This window comes from Photinus pyralis, unplaced genomic scaffold (assembly GCF_008802855.1).
Source record: "Photinus pyralis isolate 1611_PpyrPB1 unplaced genomic scaffold, Ppyr1.3 Ppyr1.4_LG4, whole genome shotgun sequence".
Classification (NCBI taxonomy): Eukaryota; Metazoa; Arthropoda; class Insecta; order Coleoptera; family Lampyridae; genus Photinus; species Photinus pyralis.
In genome coordinates this window covers 29,983,536-29,996,217 of record NW_022170511.1, presented here as the reverse complement: position 1 = coordinate 29,996,217, position 12,682 = coordinate 29,983,536, and the positions used below count along the sequence as shown (strand labels likewise).

Below are 12,682 nucleotides of genomic sequence, written 5' to 3'. Positions count from 1 at the left end.
CCTTTGAATTTTCTTTCGAAATTGGTTTCTAGTCCATAACTTTTGATTGAGACCTGCGTAGCTCAGAAGAGCTTACGTTAGAAGCTCTAACTTTGGCTACAAGGGTCCTGGGTTCGAATCCCAGGTAAGGCATGGCTGTTTGTGATTGTATAGTGGGTTGAGTGGGAAGAGTAGCAATTGCTAACACTCCGCCCACTATAAAATAAAGGCAATAAAAAAAAATAAAAAAAAAAGTCCGATCGAAAAAGTACGAATTGTTTTGGATTCTACACACCAAAATTAATAAGAAAAAGTGTTTTCCCGAGAAATTTTGGTGCAGTCGATTTTTGGTAAAAAAGGAAGGTTATACACTGCCTTTTTTTGAGCCCCGAAAAAAAAATTCTCAGATCGATCCGAAAAAATTTTTTTTATAGAATGTGGCCTGTAGAATCCATAATTTCAAACAGTTCCAAGATTGGGCTACTAGTTCAAAAGTTACAGCCCTTTGAATTTTCTTTGGAAATTGGTTTCTAGTCTATAACTTTTGATTGAGAAGTCTAATCGAAAAAGTACGAATTGTTTTGGATCTACGCACCAAAATTAATAAGAAAAAGTGTTTTCCCGAGAAATTTTGGTGCAGTCGATTTTTGGTAAAAAAGGAAGGTTATACACTGCCTTTTTTTGAGCCCCGACAAAAAAAATTGTCTCAGATCGACTCCGGGAAAAAAAATGTCTTATAGAATGTGGCCTGTAGAATCCATAATTTCAAACAGTTCCAAGATTGGGCTACTAGTTCAAAAGTTACAGCCCTTTGAATTTTCTTTCGAAATTGGTTTCTAGTCTATAACTTTTGATTGAGAAGTCTGATCGAAAAAGTACGAATTGTTTTGGATTCTACGCACCAAAATTAATAAGAAAAAGTGTTTTCCCGAGAAATTTTGGTGCAGTCGATTTTTGGTAAAAAAGGAAGGTTATACACTGCCTTTTTTTGAGCCCAAAAAAAAATTGTCTCAGATCGACCCGGAAAAAAATTTTCTTATAGAATGTGGCCTGTAGAATCCATAATTTCAAACAGTTCCAAGATTGGGATACTAGTTCAAAAGTTACAGCCCTTTGAATTTTCTTTCGAAATTGGTTTCTAGTCTATAACTTTTGATTGAGAAGTCTGATCAAAAAAGTAAGAATTGTTTTGGATTCTACGCACCAAAATTAATAAGAAAAAGTGTTTTCCCGAGAAATTTTGGTGCAGTCGATTTTTGGTAAAAAAGGAAGGTGATACACTGCCTTTTTTTGGGCCCCGAAGAAAAAATTGTCTCGGATCGATCCGGGAAAAACATTTTCTTATAGAACGTGGCCTGTAGAATCCATAATTTCAAACAGTTCCAAGATTGGGCTACTAGTTCAAAAGTTACAGCCCTTTGAATTTTCTTTCGAAATTGGTTTTTAGTCTATAACCTTTGATTGAGAAGTCTGATCGAAAAAGTACGAATTGTTTTGGATTCTACGCACCAAAATTAATAAGAAAAAGTGTTTTCCCGAGAAATTTTGGTGCAGTCTATTATTGGTAAAAAAGGAAGGTTATACACTGCCTTTTTTTAAGCCCCGAAAAAAAAATTATCGACCCGGGGAAAAATTTTTCTTATAGTATGTGGACTGTAGAATCCATAATTAATCTGAAAATCTGAAAGGAAAACGAAAATTCCTCGGTTTTTAGTATATTTGACTATGTTGCGTTCGCCGCTCGAGGTCGAAAACTTGAATTATACATTGGGTTAACAACATAAGCAATCCCACAAAAAATCAGAACTACCGGATTTGACGCTTGGCCCCCCCCATTTTTAGGAACAAAGTTACTGGACTATTTAGATCTAGCTGCACTTACTTTAAACCCTTGCAAACATTCTTTGCACACGTAATTGATGTGAGTTTGGTTTGTGAAGAGCGAGTCGACGATTAGGCCGCCTTCAACGCCGCTCATAAAGGTCCGTCTGGGATAGGCATCAAAGTTGTCCCCCGGCGGATAACCACCTTCGAGTGACCACTGTCGACTTTTACTTGAGTGATGTGAAGTATTAAATTGGACCCTTAAAACGTCAGCGAAATTTTTTAATCAGCGATGAAACAAAGGATCACGATGGGCAGTCGAGTCGACGATTAGGCCGCCTTCAACGCCGCTCATAAAGGTCCGTCTGGGATAGGCATCAAAGTTGTCCCCCGGCGGATAACCACCTTCGAGTGACCACTGTCGACTTTTACTTGAGTGATGTGAAGTATTAAATTGGACCCTTAAAACGTCAGCGAAATTTTTTAATCAGCGATGAAACAAAGGATCACAAATGGGAGATCTTATGCAAACTTGTCTTTCTCTGAGTGAATAAGCAGAATGGTTACCAATGCTATAGTTTCCTATTTGTGGATAGTGCAGGAGACGACATCATGGTTGACAAATGAAGAGTCAAAGTTATTTAAAAAAAAGTGTACTTACTCATGGTCCATTATTTCCTCATACGGCAGCATGTTAAATGTATAACAAACCCCTTCAGACGTGTAAGTGGCCACGAAGGCTTCATAACTACTCAAACCACTCCCTAGCCATGTAACTCGAGCATAGCGAAGAGGCGCAAAATATGGCTGTATCTACGTCTACCTCCAGCAATTTTTCATGTGCTGATTAATCACTTACCCGAAACAAAGTATTTTCTCCATTGTAGGGAAGGGTGTTACTCCAGTTTGAGGTATCAAAATATCTGTCACATATCAAGTAGGCCAGCTCCAACTGCTCCAGCCTGAAAGAACACTAGGTCACGTGTACGTTAGTGCAACCTGGTTGGGAATACTCGTGAGTTGAAAAGTTTCCACCTTGCCGATTTCTCAGCACCATTTCGGTAATGTTAAACACTTCTGGATTAAATTTCGCTTCAGGGCAGATCGTTACAGCCGGAAATGGTATTTGGTGTATAGGCGTCTCGCTTTTCGCAAACGTTACAACAGTCGGTGAGGTTGTCCACTTGGAGTACATTTTGTGAATTAAAGTAACGCAACACGCACAAACTACGATTAGTACCGCAATCCATAGCAACCTGCAACTGTAAATGAGACTACCGTTCGACAACATCCACAACCTTTCGACGATGAAACGTCCCCGCTCTCCAACGTACTTGATGCCATGGATCGTGGTGGATTCGCAGTATTGCACCAAGTACGTTTTCCAATTTTCAAATTTTGATCTATCACACAATGCATCTGGTTTCCAAGTTTTTTTGGTCGCTTTCATTTTAAACATTACCACTCGAGCGGTTGCCTCAGATTAGTTATTGATGGAAAGTTAATTGGATTATTCCTCATCACGATTGATTACCACAACATAGGGTGTATTTACGAAATTACAACAAGCGGGGTCATAAATCACTTCGATTAAATTATATTGTAGTCACACCTTCACTCCATTTGCACCGTCTAATAAATTATATTGGTAATGTAAAAGGTAATAATAATAATACGATATAAAACTTATGAATGCCAAAAGCAGCATTATACTTAGTTGCGATAATAAGGAGATTATTTTTTGGAATTATGCTTTTGGGCACTTTTAACTGAGTTATCCTTTGAATACGGCTAAAATTTGTGTGACTAAAAACAATTTTGTTTCCTTTTTCTAAATACACGATAATCACTTCCTTGGAGTCCAAGACAAACACGGTCGTTCAAAAATCTCTCCAAATTAATCCATACCTACAACGAACACCCTGCGGGAATGAATGCAACAAAACACAAATTAATTAGCAGTGTCTACGGGAGCATATTCAGGGAAAGAATATCCCCCCCCCCCCCCTCATAATTAATGAACCGGAAACTAACAAAAAGCTTACCTTGCAATGAAACGGAGCGGCAAAATTACTCTGCAAGAAAAAGCAAATCATATAGATACGGTGCGGTAAACTTTTACTTAATGTGAAAGAAAAAGTTAAACAGTATGAATATAAAATTAATTTACGGGAGAGCTCAAAATTACGGTAATTACGAAATTTCACTTGCGGAAATCGCCCCAAAATTAAGCGTTTGTCTTTTATAAAATTCGGTTATCCCATGGAGGGAATGTAGGAAATTTCAAGTCGGCCGGCGTATTCGGTTATCGACATTCAAAAATTGCAACTTTTAATTAATTGTGCGGCCTGCTGACGTTCTAAAAATCTGAAATTGGTCCTAAAGTTCAAATCAAAGCCCTTCTTTTGATACCCCACACCACTGTGTGGAATGGGGTTTACTGAAACAGATTTATTTAGCTACTTAATTTCACTTACTTAATTGGCCGGATTGAAATTTGTAAAATTGGTACGCCAATTAACACGTATTGGTAATTGCAATGTTGCGATCAATCGGCGAGGTCGGCGGTATCAAGGTGGCAACGGCGTGAATCTGGCTGGCCTTGCAGTTTTAATGCTCGTTTTAATTTATCATAGGACACAAAAACCTGATAATAATGGCTTAACGTAGTTGAAATTCAAAAATATTAATAATTCGCCCTTTTCTTCTAAATGACAAGAGCTTTCGGGCGCAACAAAAGCAATTGAAATATCTCCACGACCACAGTTACGTATAAAGTATTCAATTCGAAACTTACGTGCTTTATCGGTAGTAAGACAAACAGTTAAACAAAATGAAAGCACACAAACTACGGCTTCTTAGTAACGAAGCGCCCAACTATTCGTCTATATACAGGGTCGTTATCATGGTGCGGGTAAAGTTCAAGGCTGGAAACGGGTGTTTTGTTACATTCTTTAAAACCCTTGTACTGAATATTCAGACGAATTGCATTCTTAAAATACAGGATATGGCCTAATCTTGATTCTGCGGTTTTGGAGCATGCAAAGGTAATTAAGATAGACGTTTTCTACTATTATCGCTGATAGGTTGGAAACAACGATTTCCGGAAGTCATGATGAGGTCAACACGCTATAGAATTTAAATAATCAGAAAGAAAATGATCGCTACACTTAAAATCTACGCTACGACTCCCACACACGCACTTAAATTTACTAACATTTTCACAACAATTTAAAAACAAGTTAAAAAAAAGTCTCTCATGTGCTTTCACTAGACTTCAGGGCATTTTTGATGTGAAAACCAGTAGCTAAGTGACATCAATAGCCTTCACACCATTGAGTAATTTTCTTTTCCTCGCTTCCGCGGTTATTATCGGATCATACCGTTCCAGAATTTCCTAGCCAGGGCACGCATCTTGCGGTGCTATGGGGGTGGAATGCATGGGATGAACTGGAAGAAGTACAAAGAAATTGTAAGCACTGGAACTAGTTGTGGATTAGTAGAGGAGGAGGATAGTGAAGAATGGAGAAGAAAAAATCGCTTTTTACTTGACACGCCATAGTAATATTACACCCTTCTAAAGGTATAAATATTTGACGCGCTGCAGAAATTTTACCCCTCCAACACAAGAATTTCCATTAAAAATTCCCTTGAAAATTATACAGATCTATTTTAAAAGATACATACAAGTTTTTGAATGATTGGTAATTAAACCCCGTTTTTCCGTCAAATTCGCCAAACCACTATTTTAAAAATGATTACCTCAAAAAACCATGGCTTATAAAATGTTTTCTGAGGAACAAATTATATTTATATTGGGTGATTTCGCAAATGGATTGTTCCTTAACAGTCCTTCATATATTAAATAAACATTTTCAGAAGCATCCCCCACGTCTAGATGGGATCTTCGGAAAATGTAAGAAGCCCTAAGGAAATCAATAAATATTTGTTTGTAAATCATTTTCCGAAAAATTATTGAAAAACACTTGACTATTTTTTAAGATACTTAAATATGCATACCCACCTGAAAACCCCCCAAAGGTTTCTTAAACGTTTTTTTAGATTTTTTAATGGTCCCGAAGTAACTTCTATTCTCTAATTCTAGAGAATACCCTTGTAAAATTTTTCAGTGTTTCAACGCATTATTCAAAACCCATTCCAGCACATTTAGATATCCTGGTATCTAGACAGGATCTATGAAGAATTTAAGGATCTTTAAGGCGCCCCTAGAGTATCAACTTGATACTCTTAGTAAACATTTAATCAAATTGAACAATCCTGAATATCAAGATTTTAGTAGCCCTTCGGTTTTCAGTGACCTCGAGAATATCTGCGTATCAAGAATCTGTTACCGAATAGAATTAGAAACAGTCGTCCAATTGTACATAAGTAAGTAAGAAAAAGTGTTTTCCCAAGAAATTTTGGTGTAGTCGATTTTTGGTAAAAAAGGAAGGTATTACACTTTTTTTTGAGCCGCGAAAAAAAATTGTCTCAGATCGACCCGGAAAAAAATGTTCTTATAGAATGTGACCTGTAGAATCGATAATTTCAAAGAGCTCCAAGATTGGGCTACTAGTTCAAAAGTTACAGCCCTTTGAATTTTTTTTCGAAATTGGTTTCTAGTCTATAACTTTTGATTGAGAAGTCTGATCGAAAAAGTACGAATTGATTTGGATTCTACGCACCCAAATTAATAAGAAAAAGTGTTTTCCCGAGAAATTTTGGTGTAGTCGATTTTTTGGTAAAAAAGGAAGATAATACACTGCCTTTTTTTGAGCCCCGAAAAAAAAATTGTCTCAGATCGACCCGGAAAAAAAATGTCTTATAGAATGTGGCCTGTAGAATCCATAATTTCAAACAGTTCCAAGATTGGGCTACTAGTTCAAAAGTTACAGCCCTTTGAATTTTTTTTCGAAATTGGTTTCTAGTCTATAACTTTTGATTGACAAGTCTGATCGAAAAAGTACGAATTGTTTTGGATTCTACGCACCAAAATTAATAAGAAAAAGTGTTTTCCCGAGAAATTTTGTTGTAGTCGATTTTTGGTAAAAAAGGAAGGTTATACACTGCCTTTTTTTGAGCCCCGAAAAAAAAATTGTCTCAGATCGACCCGGAAAAAAAATTCTCTTATAGAATGTGGCCTGTAGAATCCATAATTTCAAACAGTTCCAAGATTGGGCTACTAGTTCAAAAGTTACAGCCCTTTTCGAAATTGGTTTCTAAGTCTATAACTTTTGATTGGAAGTCTGATCGAAAAAGTACGAATTGATTTGGATTCTACGCACCCAAATTAACCCTAGTTCATTGGCCACTAAAACTTTCAAGTTTACGGGCGTGGGGTGGAACGAACCCCACTCTAACTGTCGCCACCTGCGCGCCGTGTTTCCATGCATAATCTCAGAAAAAAAACTTATGGACATTGAAAGTGGCTGTGGGGTGCGATCCACCCCAGACCTGTAAACTTGAAAGTTTTTCTAAAAGTAGTGATAAAATAAAAACTTAAATCCTAAGAACGCCAAAAACGCCAAAAACGATAAAAAAAAGACAAACTTGGAAGGTACTCGAGCTCCCAGGCCAAAATATTGAAAGAAAAAAAACTTATGGACATTAAAACTGGCTGTGGGCTGCGATCCACCCCAGACCTGTAAATTAGGGTTAATGAAAAAACAGCCCTAATATAACTTAAGAATTATGTACAAATGAAGGAATCCAACAAAATGAACAAAACCTAACCGAGAACATCTACTTAACAAGTTTGTGATAAGAAGTGCATATCAAAAATTAAAATAAGTCAGAAATGGAACAGAGGATTAGAACAGGAAGGAAAGAAGTCCGGAAATTATAAAAAAAATTATCAAAAAGAAAAGACGACAGTTAGAAATTAAAATTATTATATAAAGCTGGACTGATTTGTATGAATTTTTACAGTTTCCTCGTATTTCTTCCATTTTGAAATCCTGTAGACGCTTCTGATTCCTATGATCCACCACATTATTCAGGTTTTGTAGAAATCGCACACTTTTGTTATCCTTTAGATTCTTCCTTTCTTTTCTCTTAAAATTGTTCCAATTGTTCAAGTGCAGGTTTTTTCATGAGATTCACATTTTTAAGATTTCTAGTGACCCTAAATTCACTTTTTTGATCATTGTGTCCCGATGTTTGCCCTTTTTTTTAATTCCTCCGATTTTTTGGTTTCGTTAATACTCCCCTGCGCTATGCGCTTTCGCAAAACGCTAAGCTCAAATGGCTCTTGCCATAAAAAGAGAGCATCGAATCTTCCTTTTTTTCCTTCTCTATAGCACACGTGTCGCTGGTGCTATGTTCAATTGCCACTTGCCCAAAATTTATAAAGTGAGTACTAAAGTCACTAATCTTTTTGTGTAAAAACATAGAATCGAGAGGTTTGGAGATATCGACTATTCCCTAGTAAAGCAAAAATCGATGACCGATTCCCTACAATCATCATTACCATTATGTTAGTATGAGGTTTGGGGTTGTACAAATAATCTACTAAATTCTGTTTCTTTGTTGTTATACAAGTTAGGTAAACACCCCTTTATTTAAAGTAGATACAGAATAAAATACAATACTTTTATTTCTAACACAAAAAAAACGCACATTTACTTGGTCTTCGCAGAATCTTGTGTTCCAGACCATGACTTGATGCCGTACAGTTTGATGTTGGACATAATTCGAAACGTGCAAAAGTATAGAATTTCCACTGCAGATGTGACAGAGAAACCAATAAATAATCCTAGAAGTCCGCCCATGTTCGAAAAAAATTCGAGCAAACCGTACAATTCGTTCCTTTGGCAGCTCAGGAACAGCAACTCCTTATAATAGACGTACAACGTTGAAAAGTGCGCGCTGTAACACATCTTGTCTTACACGTATAGTTACTTGGGGAGAAAGCTACTTTTTAAGATTGATTCCTCCACTACGCGATATATTCATTGCGTCGAATGCCTTTTTCCATCTCCACTCCGATTGTGAGGTTTCGACATCGTACGACAAGGAGGTGCAAGATGGTAGACATTCGCACTGTTGCTCCTTTGATTCGGAATTCCCCTCAATTTTTAAATAGTTTACTGAAATTGCATATTATATTTGTAACACCAAACGATGAAACTCACATTTACTCTCCTTCACGCAGTGGTCACGCCCTGGACCGCAAACTGGAACACTTTCATTGACTACTACAAACCAAACTTAATGAATCTGTTAGTCAACTGTCATCAACTTACAAGCAAAATAAAACGGTGTGCACCCGCAAATACTATAGGTGTAGTTAGCTAAGCATTCATCAAGACAATTTTGCTGAGTATAGACTAAGAAGCTGGCTAAATACTTCTCGTTAGCAAAATAACACTTCCTGACACTTGGGGGGTAATTCCACAGCTCTCGCGATACTGTTATTAAAGACGGTTTTATCGCAACCAGTAATGCCTGATTTAAAGGAAGTCTAAAATGCTTCTCCATGTTGGGAAACTCGCATGGGAGATGTAAAGCAATCTACAAGTTAGAGGGTGCGTTTTCACGATTCAATCCTACCAACCTTAAATCCTTGCAGTGATTCCATGCACAAAGCGTCTATGTGGCTATCGTTTGTGAAAATTCCTCTAATGGTTAACCCGCCATTCACTCCTGGTACGAATGTCCTCCTCGGGTACTCGTGCTCGTCGTCACCAGGAGAGTAACCTTGTTCTAGCGACCATGAGAGGGTTCTCTTGGTTAGATCTGTAGAATAATTGTGCCAATCTCCATCAGGCCTAAAAAGGTAGTGGTAGATTTTATGGTTTGAGAGAGATGATCAAACGTACTTAATTCGCAGTATCTGATAAAAAGGCAACATGTTAAACGTGAAACACATGCCATCCGGTGTCGGAATCAAGATTAGTTCATCATTGTAGTCTAACATCCGCCCCATCCACTTTAAAGTAGTGGTACTCAGTGGATCAAACTCGGGGAGCATCTACGCACATGGGATTGTTTTCAGAACATTTAATGATAGAGTTACCTCAAGAAGATGACTGGCTACATTCTCCAATGTACGGTTCAAATTCGCCGTAAAGTTTCCGAGTTCCATTGCGTCTTTGCAGATCAAGGAAGCGAACGGTAGATGTATTTTCCTAAAACAGTTTTCTCATAACTTGAGCAATTTTAAAAATAATAATCACTCTTGTTGTGTTAGTTTCCTTCCAAGAACCATTTTCCTCAACGTACGAGTGAAGTTAAACACTTCCACGTCGAATTTGACATCCGGACAGACCGTGACGGCTGGAAATGGAATCCTGGAGATGGAGGTCTCCTGGGTCGCGAATGTTACGATCACAGGTGAACGCTCCCACTTTACGTACGCCTTGTGAATCAAAGTTAGGCAGTAAGCACAGAGAAATATCCACGTGGTAGTCCACGCGAGCCTAAAATATTACGTGCAGGTTGCGAATCGCCAATTTCCTTACCTCTCCAAAAACAATCGACCGCGTTCTCCGATGTACCGTATGCCGTGAATGGTAGTTGTCTCGCAATATTGCCTTAGGTAATTGCGCAAATTTTTGTAAGGTACGGATTTTTGCTCCTTAACCGGCGAACTTTGTTTTAATAGTGGTGATACTTTAACTAATTTTGCTTCATATATGCTTCCTAATTTCAGTATAGGGAGGTCTTCGTGTAAAATTTTTACATTTTTTTGCGACATTCTTGCCTTGGGGCAAAGAGGCAAATGCGTATTTCAAAACAAATGACTACACATTACTGACACGGCGTGTACCACGTAAAAATCAATTTTGGAAGGATTGTTATTTGTAAATTAACAAACTTTTCGCCTTTCTCATTAGCCTACATAATTTAATTAAAAACGTGAACTTGGATATACCATTAAATTTTCCCAGAGGTCAATAGTTACCCGCGGAACGCCCATTTCTATACGCAAGTACTGGGGGTCGCCTGCAATCGAAAGAAAGAGATAAAGATACTAGACTGCGTGGTGACAAAACGGGAGGTTATACTATTTCTTGTTGCAAAAATGACTTGCCTCAGATTTCTGACCCGAAAAATATGCAAGTGCAGATTCAACTTTAAAAAAACGGGTAGGAGGAGTTGACTCCTCGGTTCACTGGTGCTACTCTCAGTGGGGGTTCAAGCAATTCTTGGTCCCATAAGCTTACGTCAAAAGTACTCATATTACCGGAACTTCGGATCTAGATAAATCCCAGATGTACTTAGAAGCACTTTGCCATAAAAGGGCGACTTTTACTCTTTGAAATTGACTCAGATGATACTGTGACTGGCTCTTCCAGTAGATCTACTTGATCTTTAAGCTTAGTTGCACTGATTATTCACAATTTTAACACGCTTTATCAATATGTGCCAGGTTATGACCAGAACCACAACAACCATATGATTTGCAGATTGAAAAAGGTTTTTGTCCATTATGGTGACGTTTTCAAAGGGAACTAAAAGCTAATGAAGATTTTAATAGGGCTCTAAATGAGACCTTTTTTGGAAATAGTCAAGTTTAGGTCAGATATGGACTCTTCTAACGCCCTGTGATCATTTGAGGATGGTAGATGGAAAGAGTTGTCGCTCAAAGCGTTTCTTTCTGTTCTGTTTATAATGCGAGTAAAGCGGTGCCCTTGTTTTCGGGTCTCCAGGTGATCGTATAATATTCACTACCGTGTCAGCTACATCTAGTTTGTTTTGCTAGGGCTTCATCAATTTCTTCCACTATAGGGGCATCCTTTATAGTCTAAGCGGTACATATTAAAAATCGAAAAAATCTGACGAACAATGCAGAAAGCAAGCCACTTGCCATAAACGATGTGTATGTCCAATAGATTGATTTGACCCGCAGCACCCCCCTCCCACACCCTGTGGAACCAATATGGCGGCCATTCAGGAAAAAAACTGTCACTGACTAAAAATATATATATATATATTTATATTTCAAGGATGACATGCAGGTGATCGTTTAAGGATAATTTGAGGTCGCTGATTTCAAATCTGCTACAAAAAAATCAAAATTCAAGCAATTTACACTCTAATTAGTCATTTAAATATTATAAAAATACTTCTTCTTGTTAATATATTTTTTTTTGTTTTAATGTCGATCTAAATCATAAAATAATTATTGAATAAATAATTAGAATTTTGATTTTGTAAAAAAATACATTTTACTAATAAAAAGTAAAACCATCTTTAGTTTAAAAATTCGTAGAGGGCGAAGGAGGGGGGACATTCTGCGTTATGCGCGATTTGCGAGGCGAAGCCGAGCTATGGACCGTTACAAGCGAACGGAGGCGAGCGTATGTCTCTTCAAATCCAAAAAGTGTTACCAAAATTAAAAAATCTTATGTGCAATTATGTGCAGACCTGGATTCAACAAGGAAATTTTCAAAAAAATGCCATTTTGTATAGGTGATGTTTCCAAAAAACAAAAATATCCCTCGCAAATAAAAAAAAATTGTCAATTTAGTCTGCTTAATATCATTTTCTTACCCCACCAAAACTGAAACTGAGAAATTGTCTCTGTTGAACACTGAACAGTCGAGGCGAAGCCGAGCTATGCACCTTTACAAATCACAGTGAGGCGAGGCCGGAGCCGAGCGGATGTCTCCTCAAAAGCAAAAAGTGTTAAGTGTTAATTAAATAATGTTATGTACAATTATGTGCAGATCTGAATTCAACAAGTGGAATCCATATTTTCAAAAAAAGCTATGGACCGTTACAAATCAGAACGAGGCGAAGCGGCATAGCCGCCAGAGCCCAGCGTAGGTCTCATCAAAACCAAAAAGTGTTCCCAAAATTAAAAATTCTTATGTGCAGACCTGGATTCGACAAGTTGCACCGAAATTTTCAAAAAAAGTCACTTTGTATTAAA

The 12,682-nt window shown here is 37.6% G+C and overlaps 2 protein-coding genes across 2 annotated transcripts; both read right to left on the bottom strand.

The window, feature by feature from the left end:
* Positions 1 to 2,089: 2,089 nt before the first annotated feature.
* Positions 2,090 to 3,253, bottom strand: LOC116169065 (pickpocket protein 28-like). The gene is made up of 5 exons (XM_031485091.1): positions 3,102 to 3,253; positions 2,817 to 3,059; positions 2,663 to 2,765; positions 2,465 to 2,616; positions 2,090 to 2,264 (listed from the first exon to the last, which is right to left on the bottom strand). The coding sequence occupies exons 1-5, from the start codon at positions 3,251 to 3,253 to the stop codon at positions 2,090 to 2,092; spliced, it is 825 nt and encodes a 274-aa protein (XP_031340951.1).
* Positions 3,254 to 8,423: 5,170 nt separating this feature from the next.
* Positions 8,424 to 10,501, bottom strand: LOC116169064 (pickpocket protein 28-like). Its single transcript, XM_031485090.1, has 9 exons — positions 10,266 to 10,501; positions 9,981 to 10,223; positions 9,821 to 9,932; positions 9,624 to 9,775; positions 9,359 to 9,572; positions 9,048 to 9,315; positions 8,937 to 8,999; positions 8,742 to 8,891; positions 8,424 to 8,686 (listed from the first exon to the last, which is right to left on the bottom strand). Exons 1-9 carry the CDS (start codon positions 10,499 to 10,501, stop codon positions 8,424 to 8,426), a joined length of 1,701 nt encoding a protein of 566 aa, XP_031340950.1.
* Between the last annotated feature and the right edge of the window lie 2,181 nt (positions 10,502 to 12,682).